Raw genomic sequence first — 20,993 nt, forward strand, 5'->3', positions numbered from 1 at the left:
GCTGCCCTCTTCCCCTCAGGGGTCAGATGAGAAACGTTCCTCTGCTAATTATGTGATTGGCACACTTGTGACTGGTATATAACGGTGCCCTTGTGCGAGCCGCTCTTGCCCCCAGAGATTTAGGTAGTTGTGAGTATTACATCTTTGGAGCTCTTTGTTGTTTTGTGCTGTCTTATTGACAGAGCGGGTTTGCTGATGGCAGCGTGAATTAGTCGTGGGTGCTGGTTTTAAAAGACTCCCGGGCTGTTGTACCACAGCTGGGCTGTAAATAAGTTGGTGTGAGGGAAGCCTTGCTGGTGAAACGGGTTACCTGTAAAGCGTTGCGTAGGTCAGAGGTGAAATGCTGTCACAAAAACCACAGGGCCCTTGCTTTGCAGCTCTTGAAAGCTTGTGTTAAGGCTACTCGCAGCAGTGAAAGGAATGATCCCAGTGACAGGACGAGGGGCAATGGGCACAAGTTGGAACAGAGGAATTTCCGTTCCAACACACGGAAACACTTCTTTAGGGTTGGGGTGACAGAGCAGTGGCACAGGCTGCCCCGGGAGGGGGGGGGGTGCCTTCCCTGGAGGGTTTCAAGACCCGCCTGGATGCAGTCCTGAGGGATGTGCTCTGGGCAGTCCTGCTTTAGCAGGGGAGTGGGACTGGATGGTCTCTAGAGGTCCCTTCCAACTCTGAAGATTCGGCGAATCTGTGAATGGGATTTGGATCTGTACTCCTCACGCTGAAGTTTATAATAAAGACAAGCGTATGTGGAGTTGGATGCTAGGCGTTAAGCCTTGCTTTTTCCTTGGTGCTGGTGGTTTCGTGCAGTTGCACGTGGTGTTTGTGAAGGTGAGCGTTCTCAGGGTGGCTCAGATGGTGTAACAGTTTAGTTGTGCCAAAAAGAGCTGGGCTATAAGCTGCTGCTGCTGCCCTGGGCTGGGTCTGCTAACGGATGGAGCGCCAGAGCCAGCGCAGGGAGGAGGGAGCAGGATCGCAGCTCTCAATGGCAGCAAGCTCAGGCAGCTCCAAAAATCTTGCCTGAGGTCCAGCCTTGTGAAATGTCACATGTGCAAAGCCTTTGGGCCCCGTTTATTTGAGTCATGTCATTGGGCGCGTCTGTAGCGTCTTACGAAACTGCATCATGAGCTAGGTGCTAAAGAATAAAAGACTAAGAGTTGAGCAGAAGAATGTGGGGACTAGTTTCTTGCATATCATTTCCATTTTCTTTTCTTACGTAGTTCCTGTTGTAGGTTTAGATCAGTGTATGGTTTAGATCTCTTTATTCTGCAGCTGGACACTTAGTATTCTCCTATGAAGCTTTTGAGGGCTGCTTGTTACATACAGCCTTCTTTTTTTTTTTTGAGAGAAAAGTTTTGCTCCCCCTCCTCCCCCCAGAGGCTTTAAATAAGCAGTGACAAAGAAATGGTTGGTTATTTAAATGTATGGCAGTTGTGATGATTGTTAGTAACACCTTTCCAGTCAGAAAGCAAGCTTAATTTCTCAGTCAGAAACGCTAATCAGATATGCAAGAACAGTATTTAGAAAAGCAATGCTTTACATTCTTTTGAATATATTTATATTTTTACTTTATTTCACCTATTAGCTTACGTTTTTTATCCCCTTATATAGTGCATCTTCATCATGTCCATCCTTAAAACATTCTTTAAAGCAGTAGTGGAGACTTTTTTTCCACTGGTGACATTTAATTATTTGTATTGATTACAGCTTGGAGAGTATTACAGTTGGGAGGTTCTGAGCTGGATGCGGTTGAGAGAGGCTGTGGCCAGTGTGAGATTGACCAGTGCGATGGGAGTGTGGGGTACGGAGGAAGCCCAGATGAAAGTGGAGAAACGACACTGGATGCAATGATTATGGATGGGTAAGAAAACTACATGGAGAAAAGAGTGATCCCTGTGATTTTTAACACACTTCAGTGTAAGGGTTGTTACAGAGATCTTGTTGGTTTAGGGCTGACTATGGGACAAATTATAGGTCAACTTGTGGAACTAGAAAAAAGGCTTATCTAATTGGTGGCAGAGAACCTAAGCATGTTTGTTATTGAATCTTTACCTGTAGTGCAGTAATCCGGCTCTAGGTACAGCAGTTGCAAAGCAGAGTTTATAGCTTTGTAAACTTTCCCTTTACATTCATTCCATAGATTTCACTTCGGGAACAATTGTCTTCTGTGTGCGGTTCATGTTATGAGTTTGTGTAACAAAATAGTTACTCTGCTGAAAATATTACTGTGAATGGAGTTATTGTTACTTGAGCAACATCCTCATGTGTGAAAGGAAACAAGATATGTATGAAGCTTTTCCCTACTAGTGTGATGCCATCTGTCTATGGCATAGAACAATTTAAGCAATATGTTAAAGGAGCAAGCTTTCTAATTTAGATGACAACAGCTTTTGGCTAATAAAAAAATGTACCATTATTTTTGTGTTTTTAATAAGTTTTAAATATTTCTTGTTTCCAGCAACACTATGGAAGTTGGGGCAGTTGCGGATCTCAGACGTGTAAAAAATGCAATTGGTGTAGCGCGAAAGGTCATTGAATACACTAAGCATACATTATTAGTGGGAGAGTCAGGTAATTATTTTTTTAACTACTTCCAAGTCATACCCTTTTCTTAAATCACTTCCTGTTAAAATTGCTATATATTAATGTTGGTAATATAGGTGGAACGATTCCCTGACAATCAAATTAATCTAGTCAAATTATTCAGAAGTGTTTACTCTCTTATTATGTGTGTATGATTTAGGTTTTAGTCCATTATTTGGACATGAAAAGAAAAATACAATTTTAGGATCTTGCCACCAATTTCACTGCAAATATGAACTTGAATCCCAAGGCTTTGCTAATATCACCGATATCAAAAGTATCAAAGATGATTCAATACACGACACTATAGAATCTGTTAGATGTAAACATCACATTTAAAACCATGGAGTAACTTTTTCTAAGGAATAACAGAATTAATAGACGCTATTTTACTATTATATATATTAATATATTATATTTTACTATTTTAATATATATTGAGTGCGATTACCATCTTTCCTAGTTTAAAAATATTAGCGAGAACTTGAATGTAAAATACTGCATTACAGGCTCTACTCTTAAGCCCAACAAAAGAGCAAACTGAAGGAATAGTTGAGCTTTTAAAATATGAGCTGCTGCTGTTAGAATAATAGTGGTTTCAAGAGAGATGTACATTCCAGGGAGGTATGTAAGTAGTGAGTAGAAGGTTACTTGGCTCACAGTTAAGGACTTTTAAAACGTATGTGCCTGCTCAGAAAGAAATGTGGAGATAAGCGTGGAAATTGAAATCTGAGCATTAAGGGTGAGTCAAGTGCTTTGAAATTGATAAGAAAAGATAAAAGATTTTTGAAGGAATTAATGTCTACAGAACGATAGAAAAATAAGTGCAACAGCAGTTTTTTGATGGAAAAAAATAGCGCAATAGAGGGAGGTGAAGACAGTGTTTGACAGAAGGTCTGAAAAGAGAGAGATTTGCAGATTCTATTTCATTGAAGCAGTTGGCCGTGATTGGGTTACAAGTGGCTTTGGTAAGAGAGGTTTCAGAGGTGATCCTAAAAAAGAAATTGGTCAGGTGTTAAATAGAGGAGGAAGAAATTCTCATAGTACTCCTTTCCCCGTCATTGGTAGTTATCAAAACATTTTTAACTTTTGATCGATACAATGAGCAGAAAAGATAAGGAAGATGAAGAACCAGAATAATTAAACTGCTGATTTAAAGTATATTTTCTAGCCTAAAAAGATATCTCTTCGCATAATGGAGTCATGTGGACAAGGCTGTTATGCTGAGTCCTTGCTGTCAGTGAGAACTTCCCCAGAAGAAACTGTCAGCAGTAGTGGCAAAAGAAAGACAGGAAAGCTGAAGATACATCTGAGAAAAAATCAGAGGTAGTGATAAATGTTAGTGAATGAATCAAAGCGGTGGAGAAATTGAGAAAGAATAATATTTCTTGTGAAGGAATGTATTTTCTGTGGAAATAGGAATTTGGATAAAGGAAACTATAGCTGTCTTTACCAGGTGAAGATTGATAAAGAGAAAATAGAGCTATAGCTTCAGTAGAATACGTTCGAATCTTCAAATCAGTATGTGAGAGAAAAAACAGTTTGTTTTCTGAATAAGAATATTTACATTTTCACCAGAAAAGCTAGCTAGAATAGTAAAACCTTTTCACATTAATATATATAATCTCTGCAGGCTTTTTTTATTCAAGATGCAAAATTGCTGAGGTTATTCTTTCCCCAATAACTAAACTGCAGTTTTATTTGAATATATTTAGTGATATAATCCAGGAAAGTCTGCCTGTCTCCTAAAATTTCATTTCTATAAGTGGTTGACACTAGAGAGGAGGAGGCAAGCTGTGGCACACATTAATTTTGTTTAGTTGATCATTATTAAATGTGTGACCAGTACATTGTTCCTGGCAGTAAAATTTTAATGAAAGTAACAGGAAGTTTTTGTTTTCATTGTTAAGAACACTGATGGAATCTGTTAGAGTCCCATCAAACCTGAATAGTCTTCACAGTTCTGTTTTACGTTGACTCACAAAATTGAAGTTTAGGTATTTTAAAAGCTTTGCTGTGTAGAGAACTTAAGTAAGAGGATGTATTACAGAATCACAGAATGGTTGAGGTTGGCAGGAACTTGAGGTCTTCTGGTTCAAATCCACTGCTCGCGTAGGGCCGCCTGGATCTGGTTGCCCAGGACCATGTCTGATATGTATTGAATGTCTTTAAGGAAGGAGACTGGACAACCTCTGGGCAACTTGCTCACCCTCAGAGTGCAGAAGTGTGTCCTGCTGTTCAGAGGGAACCTTCTGCGTTTCGGTTTGTGCCCATTGCCTCTTGTCCTGTCGCTGGGCGCCACCGAAAAGGGCCTGGTTCTGTCTTCTTTGAGCCTTCCCTTCAGGTATTTTTATACACTGATGAGATGCCCCTGAGCATTCTCTTCTCCAGGCTGGACAGTCCCAGCTCTCTCAGCCTGTCCTGATAGGAGAGATGCTCCGGTCCCTTCTTCATTTTTGTGGCCCTTTGCCGAACTGCCTCAAGTATGTCTATATGTCTCTTGCACTGGTGAGCCCCAAACTGGACACAGCGCTCCAGATGTGGCCTCTCCAGTGCTGAATAGAATCATAGAATGCCTTGGGCTGCAAGGGACCTTTAAAGGCTGTCCTGTCCAGCGCCCCTGCCATGGGCAGGGACATCTTCAACTAGACCAGGTTACTCAGAGTCCCATCCAACCTGACATGGTATGTTTCCAGGGATGGGGCATCTACCACCTCTCTGGGCAACTTGTTCCAGTGTTTCACCACCCTTGTCGTAAACGATTTCTTCCTTCTATCTAGCCTGAATCTCCCCTTTTTTATTTTAAAGCCATTGCCCCTTGTCCTATTGCAACAGGCCCTGCTAAAAAGTCTGTACTCATCTTTCTTATAAATCCCCTTTAGGCACTGGAAGGGGCTCTGAGGTCTCCCCGGAGCCTTCTCTTCTCCAGACTGAACACCCGCAACTCTCTCAGCCTGTCCTCCCAGCAGAGGTGCTCCAGCCCTCAGAGCATCTTCGTGGCCTCCTCTGGACCCACTCCAACAGGTCCCTCTTTCCCGTGCTGAGGGCCGCAGAGCTGGAGGCAGCACTGCAGGTGGGATCTCCCCAGAGTGGTGTAGAGGGGCAGAATCGCCTCCCTTGAGCTGCTTTTGATGCAGCCCAGGATGCGGTTGGCTTTCTGGGCTGCGAGTGCACATTGTCGGCTCATGTCCAGCTTTTCATCGACCAGTACCCCCAAGTCCTTCTTGGCAGGGCTGCTCTCAGTCCCTCCATCCCCCAGCCTGCTTTGATACCAGGAGTTGCCCCAACCCAGGTGCAGGACCCTGCACTTGTCCTTGTTGAGCCTCATGAGGTTCACATGAGCCCACTTCTCGAGCTTGTCCAGGTCCTTCTGGATGGCATCTTGTCCTTCAAGTGTGTCAACTGCACCACTCAGCTTGGTGTTGTCTGCAGACCTGCTGAGGGTGCACTTGATCCCACTGTCTTTGTCACTGAGGAAGATATTGAACAGTACTGGTCCCAGTATGGACACCTGAGCAGAGGGGAAGGATCACCTCCCTCAGCCTACAGGCAGTGCTTCTAATGCTGGAGCCGAGCCCGCACTGTTAGCTGCCTTTGCTGCAGGGGCACATTGCTGCCTGACATTCAGCCCCTCAGAACTAGGTCTTCTCCTGCCAAGCTCCTTTACTGCTGGGTGGCCCCAGCATGCACTGGTGCATTGGATTGTTCCACCCCAGATGCAGGACTTTCCACTTGTCTTTGTTGAACTGCATGAGGTTCCTATCAGCCCGTTTCTCCAGCCTGTGAAGATCACTCTGGATGCCAGCACAACCCCCTGGTGCGTCAGCCACTCCTCCCAGTTTTGTCTCATCTGCAAAATTTGCTGAGGGTACATGCGCTCTGCCCCATCATCCAGATCATTAATGAAGATACTGAATGTTACTGGACCCAATATTGACCCCAGGGGTACACCACTACTTACTGGCTCCAACTAGACTTCATGCCACCAATCATCACCTTCTGAGCTAAGCCCTTCAGCCAGTTTTCAGTCCACATCACTGTCTGCTCATCCGGCCAATGCTTCATCAACTTCTCTTTGCGGATCTTATGGGAGACAGTGTCAAAAGCCTTATGGAAGCCAAGGCACGCAATATCTAGATTAGAGCAGTAGCTCTCCCTTCATCTACCAAACCAGTTGTTTCATCACAGAAGGTTAGCAGCCTGATCAAGCATGACTTCCCTTTTGTGAAGCCGTGCTGACTACTCCCAATCACCTTCTTGTCCTTCAGGAGCTCAAAAATGGTGTCCAGGGTTAGTTGTTCCATCTTCCTCTCGGTGATCAAGGTGAGGCTGACCAGTTCTCCAGTTACCTGGGTCCTGCTTCTTGCCGGTGGTGTATTTTTTGTTGAACACCTACAGATAACCACACTGATCAGTTCTTGCACTGTGAAAAGAACTGCTTTTTCCATTCGTTGCCTTATTTCTTCAGGACAAGTCTTAGAAAATAAAAATAAAGGCCATGTATGCAAATGTAGAACTGAGTCTGGTGAGGGACATTCAGTGCAGAATGATTACAAGTGAAGAAAAAAAGAATTTTGGTTATCATCTGCCAAGGAATTTTCAGGTTTGTCTCCAACAGACAGTAAAGTTTCATATGTGCCTGACCTTTTGCCTTTTTGTACTAGCAATTCTTAGGCCAATAATATAAGTAAAAAGTTCAGAGAGTAAAAATGACCAACTCTGCTTCCTGCAGTGGAAACAAGGCTTCAAAAGTCATGAAAGAATGACTGACAAACATGCACAAGCACAATTTTACCTTAACAAAAAAAAAAGAAAAACCCAACAAAAATCCTGCCTGTTTGTTCTAGAAATGGGAAAATAAATATCTGTTTAATTGAAGCTGTCAGTTTTCTTTTCCTCTGAGTGCAAAGGAACTTTAATTGTGTCTGTTTTTAAGAAAAACACAGAAAAGCTGTCCAGAAATAATTGAAGGCTTTTCTAAATTCTTGGGCTGGAGAAGCCTGTTCAGCTGTGTGTTTTAGTGACATTATTATCAAGGATTGGTAATACAAATTCAAGCTTCTGAATCTAGCAACAGTATCTGTTACTAGGTAATGTCAAAGGTATCTACAACTAAAAGATGAAAGAACAGTTGATCTTTTTTCTTTTCCCTTTCCCTAACTATAAAAGCCATTCTTAGAAGTGCAGCGTTCTTTCATTGCCTGTGTTGGTATTTCTTTTGCTCCCTTGACACATGCTGTATTAATTTTCAAAACAAGGAAGCAGTCACTTTTAAAGCTGCAAGGAAGAAGTGTACTATGATGTGTCTGGTGGATTGATTTCTGCAAGTATCAGTGTTTTAGTGGCAAATGTTGTGCTGCTATGTTACTTTATATTTCATAAAAGACTAGCTTTTAAAGGAAAATGTACTATTATTTGTATCACTTATTTAAATATTTCTGTGACACACAGAGCCCAGGCCACTCTTGCTCCAGGTTATTTGTGTCCAGTTGATTAACAGAGTTAAATTTGTTTTTCTTTCAATAGTAAAACTTATATGTGTTAACATAGTTATAGTGAATTGAGGAAATTTGATATTACCAGTGAAGGGAGAGTTTGTTACTGCAGTTGTACATGACTATAATGGCTGATACTGCTCCCAGAAGATGTATTTCTCATCTCCATAGAGAATGTAGTATTTCTAGATAACATTACCTTAATGCATTATCATGAAGTATATGAAAACGTGAATAAATTAATGGTTTTGGTTTTGTTGTTGCTTTTCAAGCCTCCCTGTTTGCTGTAAGAATGGGGTTTCCATATGAAGATTTAACTACCCAAAATTCTCTTTCGGTGTATTCCAAGTGGCTTAATCAAAGCTGTCAGCCCAACTACTGGAAGGTACAGTGCAGTGGTGGTGGTGAAGGGGGGGTTTGGAAGGTCAGTAATGCAGCATTGCCTCTTCCTTTCAGCTTATATTGAAGTTGTGCTTTACATGTGAAGAAAAAGAGACACTTTTTCTTATTAAACGGAACAAACTTGGATTTACCAAGCATTTGGTAGATTCTGGAACAGTATCTGTCTAGCTCTTATGTCTTAGATCCAGCTGGTTTTGACCTTGCTGCAGTAGCATTTTGGTGGGGGAATGAATTATTTTTTTAGCTCTAAATTTGGAAAGGACTTCTCAAAGATGCATGTATACGTTTCTGAAAGAAAATCTTACAGTTGCAATTAAGGTCCTTAAATAGTTAGGCTTTATGTAGTGAATGCATCAGCTTAGTGCAGCTGTCCGTTAAGCTTGCCTGTTGTGGTGAGGTTGGTTTGTTGCTGTGATATTATTTTTTGTTTGTTTGCTTTGGGATTGGTGTTGCAGATATCTACATGTTTGTGCATGGTCTTCATTGTTTCTTGGATATGAAATGCTGCATTGCTGAACCATTTTTATTCAATACGTAATTGTTTTTCTGTTGGGAAAATACCTTGACTATATACTGACTTGTCTAGTCAAGATATTATTGTCATTGGTAAAACAAGCTCAGTTCATCTGGTTGTTTTTTTTAGCTTGAAAATTTTCTTCACTTTGCTGAAGAATGAGTTTGTTGTTTTGTTTTTGTTTTTGTTTTTTTACCGGTCAAGTGAGCGAAAGAAACTCGCTAATTTGAAGAACGTAACTTTCTAGTTTCTTTTTTTACTATATAATACCAGAAGTCAGTCTTTATTCTTTAAGTGACACAACTTGTGGGATTTCAGTACAGCTCTATAATTTAAGTATTGGGCATCTGATACTGTATAGTAGATGATAGGTATTGATTGTAGTATTTTTAAATTTATCTGTAATGAAGCATAATGTGTTATTCATTCAAATCACAAAATAATTACAGAATGTCGTACCAGACTCTTCAAAATCCTGTGGACCATACAAACGGCCTGAAAAAGTAACTTATAAAGAAGAAGAGACCACCTCACAAAGAAGCGTTCATAATCATGATACTATTGGTAATAACGTTTGGTAACTCTGATGTTGATTTGTTTTTTTTCTTATTCCCCTACAGATTAAATCATACTGAGTTTAAAGAACAGTATTTCATATAGGCATTATTTCCTGTTTATAGCGGTTTCAAGGTTCTTTTACTTATGTGTTAGGATGGAGTGCCTAAAAGTAGGATTTGTTTTTGTTTTTCCAGTGCACTGGCTGCACAGCCACTTGCTTCATTTTTTGCCCTTAGCTATTTGTTCACTGCTCTACTGCTTTTCCCTCAGATACCTTGGCATAATTGCCTGGGCAGCTATGGATGCTTAGAAAACTGATCAAGGTTAAAAATAATTATTTTTATCTTGATTATGGTTAACTTAGGTCAAGCCTCCCCTGGCGCTGTCAGGACAACTTAAAAGGCTTTGTGGTGGTGGAAGAAATGAGTAAACAGTTAGTCCTGTTGCCAGCCAAAAGCAATGTTTGTTGAACAGTCCTTAAACTTAAAAATTAAAGCTTGCTTTCATTTTTCTTCTATTCTGGCTTTTGACTAAATCAGTAAATTTCTACAGAAACTACTGTGCTTAAAACAGGTTAGCAGTAGTAGTCCCACAAACTTCTAAGAGTTTACTGATTGAGGACTGTTAATTGCTAAGCCTATAAGCTGATTAATGAGCAGATCAGACAAAGGACTGGAGCGGCTACAGATTCATGTCTTTCAAAGCTTTATGCTTTGTAGTCTTGAAACTTGCATTTCTTGGTTTAGTCTGGATTTTTCTCAGTTTAGCAATTCAGAACTTTTTGCCTGACAGTATTTGCAATACCAAGAATTGAAAAGTTGTTTCAAGTGTGAATCTTTCTTCTTTGCTTCTAGTCCACTCTACTAATAAGCAATTAACGTTCTACAGAAGTCAGGAAACGTACCAAATTCTTAAGTTGGTAGGTAGCTTTCTTTACTGCGATATACAGTCTTTAGTATGTGCTAGAATACTCAGAAACTGGAGTGTCAGGATGAGAGGGGAATCGGCTAAATAAATACAATTCCGGAATTGATGTATCATTAAGTAGTCCTAAGCTATTTAGTAGTAAATGATGGCACTTATATTTGTGTTTCAGGGTCTCCCACCCCATTGTTTTATATATAAAATGTCTCCTTGACAAACACATTTTGAGAAGAGTCTTCATTCAGAAAGCATTTAGGAAGCTGGTAGGAACTGGTACCCTTCCAGTCTCTTTGCAGAGGTTAACAGTGGCCACGGAGTCAGTGCCTCTACGCTTTCAGCTGCTACTGGTCAGGAAGCCTTCCTATGAGAAGGAGGTACTGCTTAGTGAGGTCGGAGGACCGCAATTCAGCTCCTTGAATTCTGCTTCTTGGCTCTCATTTTGTACTGGAATTTGATACCAGCAGCAATTTCTGCCCTCTCTTAAAGAGGTGCAGTCTTGCTCTATGGAGAAGCAGCTGATCCCAAATCCTCTTCCAAGGGACAATCTAAGCTTCTCTGGTGTGAGGCAGTAGCTTCCTTATCAGCACCGAACTAGCAAGGCATAGGCTCATCCACACATTGGATTGCCTGTCCTGTAATTCTTGTTACTTTGGTAGGCAGTATGTCACCTTCTGCCAAATTTAAGCTCATCTTTCTGACTCTTTTTTTTTTTTTTTCTATCCCCCTCAAGCACCATTGATAATTTCCAGACTTTGTTGTTCTGATGGTACCGGTGCAGGATGTGGTGACACTGGGTGCTTGTTCTCTACTGGTTAATGCAGGTGTATATCAGGAGACAGTGGCTTCTTCGGCTGCAGTAACATACAGCTCTGAACAGTGTGGCACTCAATGGTTTAGATTCCTTTTTGAGCTCTTGTAATACATCCAAAAAGTTTCCAAATGTGTTTTGAAAAGAACATGTTGGGGTTTTTTTAAGAGTACATCTTTTCTGTGTTTCAGGATATCAGTAGCTTGAACAGTCTGGGTATTGGGGTTCTGTTTGATAACCATAGTGCCAATTTAATAAATTTGTCGGGAGTGTTCCTGAATATGTTTCATCCCTGTTGAAAATTTTAGGTATGGTTGTAATTGGTGCAAGCGGAACTGTTGCTTCTGGGACATCTACTAACGGTGCAGTCCACAAAATTCCAGGGTTAGTATCTCTAGTTTTACAAAAAAGCTTTTTTTTTTTCCCCACCTCACTTCCTATGTTAAGCTTATCTAAAGGTTATATGTTTTAGACTGCAATGATCACAAAATGGCCTTGCTTATTTCTGGGCACTGCCATAAATTCTAATACCGCAAAACTGATTCAGTTGCAAGATGATTTGTGTTTGTTTGAGGGATTGCTTGTTTTTCAGCTTGCTTAATTCAACATACAGAGACACAAACAACTGGCCTGGTTGTGAGGCAACTTGTAGGATGAGGCACCAGAGACAAATAAGCATTTTGGAGAGGTGCACGTTCTCCAAAAAAATGTACATAGAATCAGAGCCCCAGGCTTGTATTTTGTCCTTGAGATTTTTATTTTTTTTCTACCCAGTTAGGAATCTTGTCTGTCAACCAAGTCAGACAACTTCTGGATTTAGGGAGAAGTTATTAAACGTACTAATGTCCCCAGCTGCTTACTGTTGCCCACTGGCTAAACCTTAGTGCCCTAACAGTATAGTAACAAACTGCCCTGTCGGTGTAATAACAAACATTTGTGCATTGGAGGTGGATTAAGCCTCAGGTCAGTCAGGTTATCACAGATCACTTTAATCAGTAGTTTTAAGACGAGTTCTGACCGCAGTGGAGTGACCTCTTTACCTGTGCTCCTGTGGGTTTAATGCTAACCCAGCTGGAGGCAGTACGGTTGACAAAGTTAAACGTGTGCCCAAGTCATAAGAACGTGCCAATATCAGGCCAAGAGCTGTTACATTAATGGAATCCCACTGGAATTAGTAAATTACAGTTTTCTATAGTTTCTAGTTTTTGGTTTTTTTCCATTGTTCACTACAGGCGTGTAGGAGATTCTCCGATAGCTGGAGCGGGATCCTATGCGGATAGTACAGCCGGAGGAGCTGCAGCCACTGGGGATGGTGACATCATGATGCGCTTCTTACCCAGGTTTGTCCTCAGGGCAGGCTCTGTTAGCTTTCTCTAGCAAAATGTGAACTCAGCAAATGAAGTAATTGATTAAAAAGACAGTCTGACTTACTGGCTGCTGAAGTGGGAGTAAAGGAAGGAACAGAAGGGGAGAGAACAGTAGGAGAATCAAGTCATCCTTATGATCTGTCTTAAAAGTGACTTCTTAAATATCTTGATGACAGATCCCTTAATACTGCCAAGCTGTGAGCAAACAGGCAGCAGGTAATGAGTGTATTCCCAACCTGCATGCTTTTTAACAGAACTGATTAGCTTTTTCCCCCTCCAAAGTGTTTTGTTGTGTGGGAAATAGGTGTTATAAACTGTAGAAAGGATGAGGGGTGAGTCTCAGATTACTCGGGAGGGTGGGGAGATGTCACTGTAACAAACCTGTCTAATTGCATCTCATTTGAAGCTGTGCTGTCGTCGTGGTTGCATAAACCTGCATAAAACATGGCTGTTCTCATGACTGAGTCTTGACAGTCATTCTTGTGGGTCGCTCTCAGCAAGAATGAGTTGCGGAAGCCCGTGCTGAACATAACGGGCACTGATTTTTGAAGGAATATATAGCAGTGGCCTTCATAGCACTCAGGTGCTTTTTCTGAAACTGTGGCAGTTGTGAATGCCTACTAGCTGTTGCATATTTACCAACGTCCTTAATGAGTTTCAAGCTGTTCCAAGCCAGTCTTGAAATACAAGGCAGTTGACAACTTCATGAATTATCCTGAGGTACCGGATACCAACAATAGTAGCGAGCTGAGCTCCGCTAGGAGGTTAATCAATAAAAGCGTACGTTACAGTTTAGCAGCCTGAAGGATTTGGCTGTAATGCTTAAAACATTTTGTGTTGCCACCAACGGGTTTTAGAAAACAACTCGGACTAGATAGTTAATCACAGGTTCCTTGTAGATGCAGATCTTTCCTAATTCCATGTTATTTAGATATTCCCACATGAAAACGAAGAATAGAATTGAGCTGCCAGAAGGGAAGGAAGTGTCAAATACAGGGCAAAATTGCTCATATTTTCTGTCCGCCTTCTTTGAGATAGTAACATCTTACTGAGTTTCTGATTAGTGAAGAGACCCCTGTGAAACACAGCTTTATATTCAGGTAGTTATCTTCAGATAACTTCAACCTATTTGATAGTTAGAATAAATCAAAGATAATAGGGAGTCTGAAAATGCAAGGAAAGTTCTCTTGCGTGGTACTTTGGTAGCATTTATAGTTAATGCTGTTTGTAGATGAGTCTTAGTGTAACAAGAGTTGGTCTTGGTATATGCATCTTTCATCAGAACAAAATCTAGTGGTGTTTGCTTGTGAGTTATATTTTGCGCTATCTTTTAATCTTCAGGTTCTGAAAGAAAATGACAACAAAAGTAATTTTTTTGCCTCTGAAGACATTTTGGAAATGCAACTGATTCATCTCAAGCAATGCCCATACAGTCATTTGTCTAATGATACTGTAGATACAAAGGAAGTTCATTTTGATTACTCTTTCATTTAGAGTAAGAATATTTTTTTTAAATTGCCTCGCAAAAAAATGTGCAAGTGGCTCAAAGTCTCGATCAAAACATTGTACCTTCATATTCATGAAATAAAGAAATTGTGTCAATTTTGAGGTTTTCAGAAACTTTAGGGTTTTTTCGGAAAGTTTTTTAATGCTTACTTTACTGATAAATTATTGATTTTAGTAATATTGGAGGTCAGTTTTCTTCCAAAAAATTATCTTGACATTGGCCTTTTTGAAAACTAGTAATAACTTTTAATGTCAAACTTAATCATGCAACAAAAAATAAATCCACTAACTCTGTAACTGCTTCTTTGCAGTTCTTGAACTGACTTGTTGCTTAGCCTCTTCTACTGCAAATGATCAGAGTTATCCCACGCTGCCTTAGACTGAGACGCGTCACAGATGACTTATTGCAGTCCCTTTTAGTCCTTTTTCTAATTACTTTTCATGTAGAATGTGAGTAATAATTGCCAATATGACATTTGGCTAAGGATTATTTATCATGCGTTTTCCTGATTCAAAGGAATCAAGGTTTCTCAGTGGTATTTTAGAATATATTGCGGAGTATGGCTAACTGTCTGGGTGTGGGGTTGGTTGTTTTTTCAGTTATCAAGCTGTGGAGTATATGAGGATGGGAACAGACCCAACAGCAGCCTGTCAGAAAGTGATTTCCAGAATCCAGAAGTATGCTCCAAAGTTCTTTGGTGCTGTTATATGTGCCAATACAACTGGAAGTTATGGTATGTGTTTTGCTTAACAGACAAAGCTTGTTGACCCTATCTAGGTCACGAAGTACAAAACTGAAGGTGGATTTTAAAGCAGAAGCTGATGAATAGTAAACATTGAACTGGACCTTCACTTTGCCCTTTAAAAACCTGTTTGGCAGAAATTAATTCTTTGAACACTGCAGCAACACTGGCCATTCGCAATATCAAATGCTGGTTAGCAGGGCAACTGTGTCCTAGTGTGGACTTGAGAGATTTTAATTTTTTCTCTGTATTTTGATGTCTTAGACTTTCACAAAATTTATGCAAGTCTTAGTAAAAATCAAAAATATTTACAACCTTCATGTGTTTTCCTGGACTGTGTATGATTAATTTGAAGGTTTTACAAAAGAATGCTTATGCCTCCCCTAGATATGGCATAAGGCAGGGAGAATGTGAATGTTAAACATGACTTCAAAGCAATCCAAGATCAGCCTTTGTGCCAGGCATCTCATTAGTGAACTCTTAGATCAGTAGGAAATACAATTTGCTAATCAACATGGCTTATTTAGTTAGACTGCTTATTGCTGTTCTTTGATCTCTCATTTCCCATAGTTCTGTGTTTAAGAGATTAGTGTTGGAGGAACTCATTAAGTTAATCAGGATTGAAAGAGAGAGAGAGAGATTTTCCTAAGTTACGTTACTGCTTTGAATTGTATTATAAGGGCATTAATTGCACTACAGCAGTCAATAGCACTGTATTTTTACTTAAAAATTAACTACTTTCAAGATGTCTTGGGTTCAACAGATTGCAAAAGAATAATTACACCATTGTAGTAGAATTAGTAACCGGGTCTTTAGATGATAAAGTACAACGACAAAGACACTAATGCTAAATGCAGCAAATTATACCTTTCTTTTTTTCCCATTCTTTCCTAGGTGCTGCCTGTAATAAAATTCCAGGATTCACTCAGTTTCACTTCATGGTTTCTAGCCCTTTGCTCAGTCAGCCAACTGAGCAAGTAGTAGATTGCATTTAATGTCTTTTATCCTCTTAACACGTGAACTTGGAGAAGGAGGGTGCTAAGGTTCCCCAGGTGTTACTTCTTTAAATTGGTTGTTCATTTTCACTGTTGCGTAATCACGTGAACAAGTACAAAGGTATATTGATGGTGCAGCCACTACTTCACTGTTTTTAATATCATCTTCTTTATTATGGCTTTTTGTAGTGCAACTAAGCTTAATCTGTAGCTTCCTAATATAATTCTCTTGGGAAGTTATTTCTAAATGGTTGTAGACTGGTACTATAATCTAGAGCGATGTTTAAAATCCTGACTGTATGTAGTTTGAGGGAAGTGAACATAGTTGCAAAAATTAGAGTTAGTGCTGACACTTCCACAGTTAGCATAGGCAAGTCATCTCTCTTGAAAAACCTACATGGAAGTGAAATGGCTGAAATTGATGTGCTTCACTACTGACGTCTGTTACATCCCAACTCAATTTTTAAACTTTTGCAAACCTGACAATCAAACTGTGGTTTTAAATACCACAAAAAGTTATCTGCTGTAGATTTACTTCCAAGCAATGCCCGGTTTCGCCTGCTTTTTGGGGAAAGTAGAGCTTTGGTTACTGGAAAAAAAACTTTCAAAGAGACCTCATAAAGTGGACGAGCGGTCATACGCATGCAAAGAGACCAAGCGTCTGATGGCTCTTCTAGTCTGTTTTCATAAGAACTAAGTAGCCCAAAGTGATGAACATTGAACTGGACCTTCACTTTGCCATTTAAAAATGAATTTGGCAGAAATCTGGAGTCAAGGGCAGGGAGCAGGAGGGGCTCTGCCTCTACACGTAAGCCTTATTTTGAGAATATTTAATTGTCATTCTAAGATTTAGTCCAGGTTTTTTTTTCTCCTGAAAAGAAAATTGCAGGCAAATGCTGACAAGCAAGGAAGAGGAGTTGAAGAGTAGTGGAGAAGATTTCAAAGCTTTAATTAAGAGATAAGGAGCATCTCCTTGTGGACCTTTGTAACTTGTTTCACAACAGCTGAGAATACGTTTGAATAGAGAGGACATCCAAACATCCCTGGTAGTACAAGCCTTCAAGGAGTGTCGCGTTGACTCTAACTGGATGTGAAGACAGGTGGAAATCTTCCTGTCACCTTTTTTTTTTGTAGTGGAAGTTAAATTATGAGTCTTAATCACAGTGATTTCCGTGTCACTAATAGCCTGTGCGCTTGCCCTTTCCTGTAGCACATCTCCCCCTGCCGAGGAGCGGTTGCACACCGAGAGCATGACAGTCACCTACAGCTGGGTTTGTCTCGTCGTCTTGCTGTGTCTAGCGATGCCAGGATTCATTTGTAATAGAACTTCAGCATCCTGAGGATTGTTCCATAAGTATTTGAAGATCTGTTTGATCATTTTTTAACTGAGTGGCTTGCATTTGATTGAATCTGTGCTAAACTTGAGCCAGGAAAAGTTAAAAGAGGGGAGGGAGTAAAATGAGCATGTCTTGTCATGAACACTTTAATTATTCTTTGTCTAATTGAATAAAATTGGGTAATAAAAGCACACCTTACTGTATCATTTATAAGGTTGTTTAGATGCTTGTGTACTGTGCCTTAGAATGATTGTTGCCGTATGTTCTGAGCTGGTATCTTTAAAAGCTGGAAAAAAAGGTCCAAACTAGAATAGCCAGCTTTCATGGCCAGCTGTTGAACTTCATCAACAAAGTCATTTATTTGGTGATTCAATTCTGTGACTGGATCTTTAGAGCATCTTGTAGCACAGAGTTCACTGTAGGGCACAACAAGCTTTACTCAAAGGAGCTCTTATTGAATATATCCATAGTGGTTTAAGGTAAGTTTTGTACCTGCCCGATCTACATCCTTTCTGCCGCGGCTGCGGTATCTTCAGATAACACAGGCAGTCGAGTGCGAATAGGTTAATAAAATCCCAATGATTGTTGCTTTGAAGACGGCATTGTGGACTGCAGACATCGAAGTGCTGGGAGATGAGTGTCTCAAACTGCTGCAGCTGAATCCACCAGGATTCCTTTTTGAGAGAGGCTGGGAACATCCGTGGCGGGCTTTCTGGTGTGCTTATGCCGCTGCGTGCTAGCTAGCGCGCTCCCGGAGAGCCCCGAGTGCCCCTGCTGGAAGGTCAGGAGTGCTCTCGAACAGAGGAGTCACCAAGTTACAGTTCTGACTTACTGCACCGTCAGCTCATCTATACGTGAACTTGTCTCCATGAGACATACGCGCTAATACCTGTGGTTTAATAATGTAGGTTGCTTTGTCGTGCTGAATCAGTTATCATAAATGGAAGGGTTAGTTTGTGTAAATGATTTTAATATATTGTTAATTTGACAGTATATTAACTTGTACTATTTATAAATGTACCGTTCTGAATTAAAAGAACAATGTGCTTAATGTTTTGTCTTAAAAATATTTTTTAAAGGTTGTTAGTAGTAGTGCGGTTCTCTTACTCTCAAACTTTTACTACAAAACACAGAAAAAACCTACACAGGATATGATTGTTTGCAAGTTAGTGGTACAGTTGAATGCATCCTGTCTATAACATTGTGGGTTGGTTTTTTTTTCTTAAGTCCAACTGTGTTACAAGTTCACTAGCATCTAGCTAGCCTGCTTTTCTCTAGTGCTGAGACTTCTTACCAAATTATGGCTTCATCCATGTAGACAGAAAAAGAATCTTGGCTCAGTGGTCTGACTAATAAAGCCAACTATGCCATGTTTTTGCACGCCATGGAATTGTTCTTTAATAAAGCGGTCTGTATGAACCCTGACAATGTTTTGTATGCGCTTATTGAGGAAAACTTCCCTGTCGCTTCACTGTTCGTAGTTTACCACTGAAATACGTCCTTTCATCTGTAACTGCCTCCATCAGGAATAATTCATGTTTTCAGAGAATTCAAGGTTGGTCTTTCAGATGGAATCTACAAGTAATAGTATATAAACTGGAGTGAATTTATTTATTATCACTGTAAAAACAACAGTGGTGCCGATTGCTTTTTAACTTAGAAACGCTTTTAGCATTTATTGTTTGGGTTTAATTATCGCAAGGCTGTTGTAACCCATTAACAACTCTGTTCATCCTTCTTTTGAAACAGAGAACACGTGTAGGATTTCGGCTGCTGAGTCAGGCAGCACACTTTTTTAGATGTTCGTGCCTTTAACAATATTTGCTGTGGTTTCATTCTCTTCTTTTTTTTTTTTTTCCCTCCGACAGTTGGAATCAGCGCAGGTCAATACACCCGCTGGTGCTGCGCGCTCTCCGTGCGATTAGCTGACACCTTTACAGGGACAGGTGGTGGTCTGTGAAATAAAAGCAGTAACAACTTCAAAGTGTACCCAGTTCTTCAGGGAATTCCTGTTACTGGTGACTACTTTTTTTTTTTTTTCTTCTAGTAGGATAGGGAAAAAAATCTTTGAAAGAAAAAAAAATTCATTATACTTTTCCAGGTAGAGTTTTAGAGAAACAATTGTGGTATTAAAGTCAGGGCGTTTTATTGGTTAGAAATGGTGATTTCGGAGCTCTGCATGGAAAAAACTTTCATGTGTTAGATGAATGGGAAGATTCTTGTTTTCACTCTGTGCATTTCTAATTCTGTTTGTTGCTGAATTACCATTATGACTGCTGGTGCTGTACAAAATACAGAAAGTGGTGAGCTGTGCCACTTAAATGTAGTTTTGAAGTTGGGTTGCATTTTATATTTCTATTTTCTTAGTGTTTGTCCCTTGAAGATCCTAATGAATAAGAAATTCAGCTTAGCGAGAAATCCAGTGCCTTTGGTTTATTTGAATATTCTTCTGTACAGATGGGAAGAAGCTGAAGTTGTTACTTTTCCAAGAGAAGCATACAGAGATGGTTAGAGAACAACCCAACAGGACAAAGGCTTTCTCTGAAAGAGTGTCCACTGATTTTCGGGCTGCGGTTGCAGCTGTGGTGAGTCTTTGCAGAGTGTCAGGGTAACTAAACAGGAGAAAAGCACTGCCATACTCTGACACTCTAATCTTAAAAGATGAAAATGTTTCAGATACTTCTCTCTTGCAGGATTAGTAACTTGAATTTACAAATGTATATGGTCTCGTTACAGAGGAGCTGTTTGTCAAACACTGACACGTTTTTGTAAATTTTTTTTCCAACTGATTAATTTCTTGTAAAAGAAGTGAAATTACGTGATTACATACAGACGTTTACGTGTTACAGTAGTATTTCATAATATTATATTAAGCAACCATAATATTAGATCCGCTTATAATTGCAAAACTGAAATGGGAAATATAAACTAAGTAATTTCTCTTGCATAGAATTTTAGCATCTGGATGTTTTATTGTTTGAAAGTCTGAAGAACGTTTGCCTTCCTGTTGATGTCCACAGGCTACGTTACCACGTTCATTTGACTCACGGTCTTCACTTAAATTGCGGTGTGGGTTCTCTGTTGTTGCACAGGACATTCACAAATTAGATTCTCTTCAGCTCTGCGGGATAAACAAGGGTTTTAGGTAAAAAATCCTTGGGGTTTTTTGTTTCCTTTTTGTGTTTCCACTTGTCACCCAACTTCTCCTGCACCCCTCCCCGCCCCACCGATCCTGCCCCGTGCAAAAGCAATTTTTTTCTTCTAGTAGGATAGGGAAAAAAATCTTTGAAAGAAAAAAAAATTCATTATACTTTTCCAGGTAGAGTTTTAGAGAAACAATTGTGGTATTAAAGTCAGGGCGTTTTATTGGTTAGAAATGGTGATTTCGGAGCTCTGCATGGAAAAAACTTTCATGTGTTAGATGAATGGGAAGATTCTTGTTTTCACTCTGTGCATTTCTAATTCTGTTTGTTGCTGAATTACCATTATGACTGCTGGTGCTGTACAAAATACAGAAAGTGGTGAGCTGTGCCACTTAAATGTAGTTTTGAAGTTGGGTTGCATTTTATATTTCTATTTTCTTAGTGTTTGTCCCTTGAAGATCCTAATGAATAAGAAATTCAGCTTAGCGAGAAATCCAGTGCCTTTGGTTTATTTGAATATTCTTCTGTACAGATGGGAAGAAGCTGAAGTTGTTACTTTTCCAAGAGAAGCATACAGAGATGGTTAGAGAACAACCCAACAGGACAAAGGCTTTCTCT

At 40.0% G+C, this 20,993-nt stretch overlaps 1 protein-coding gene across 1 annotated transcript in view; it reads left to right on the forward strand.

Annotated features, from left to right (window-relative positions):
- AGA (aspartylglucosaminidase) overlaps positions 1–16,026 on the forward strand; it is a 50,631-nt gene extending 34,605 nt beyond the window's left edge. The window contains exons 3-10 of the mRNA XM_009882019.1: positions 1,708–1,861; positions 2,459–2,571; positions 8,351–8,463; positions 9,444–9,558; positions 11,593–11,668; positions 12,517–12,624; positions 14,758–14,891; positions 15,795–16,026. Of these exons, the coding sequence (XP_009880321.1) occupies positions 1,708–1,861; positions 2,459–2,571; positions 8,351–8,463; positions 9,444–9,558; positions 11,593–11,668; positions 12,517–12,624; positions 14,758–14,891; positions 15,795–15,895 (914 nt within the window). The 3' untranslated portion in view covers positions 15,896–16,026. The remainder of the gene's footprint in view (positions 1–1,707; positions 1,862–2,458; positions 2,572–8,350; positions 8,464–9,443; positions 9,559–11,592; positions 11,669–12,516; positions 12,625–14,757; positions 14,892–15,794) is intronic.
- The last annotated feature ends 4,967 nt before the right edge of the window (positions 16,027–20,993 follow it).

This window comes from Charadrius vociferus, unplaced genomic scaffold, assembly GCF_000708025.1.
Source record: "Charadrius vociferus isolate BGI_N301 unplaced genomic scaffold, ASM70802v2 scaffold141, whole genome shotgun sequence".
Lineage (NCBI taxonomy): Eukaryota > Metazoa > Chordata > Aves > Charadriiformes > Charadriidae > Charadrius > Charadrius vociferus.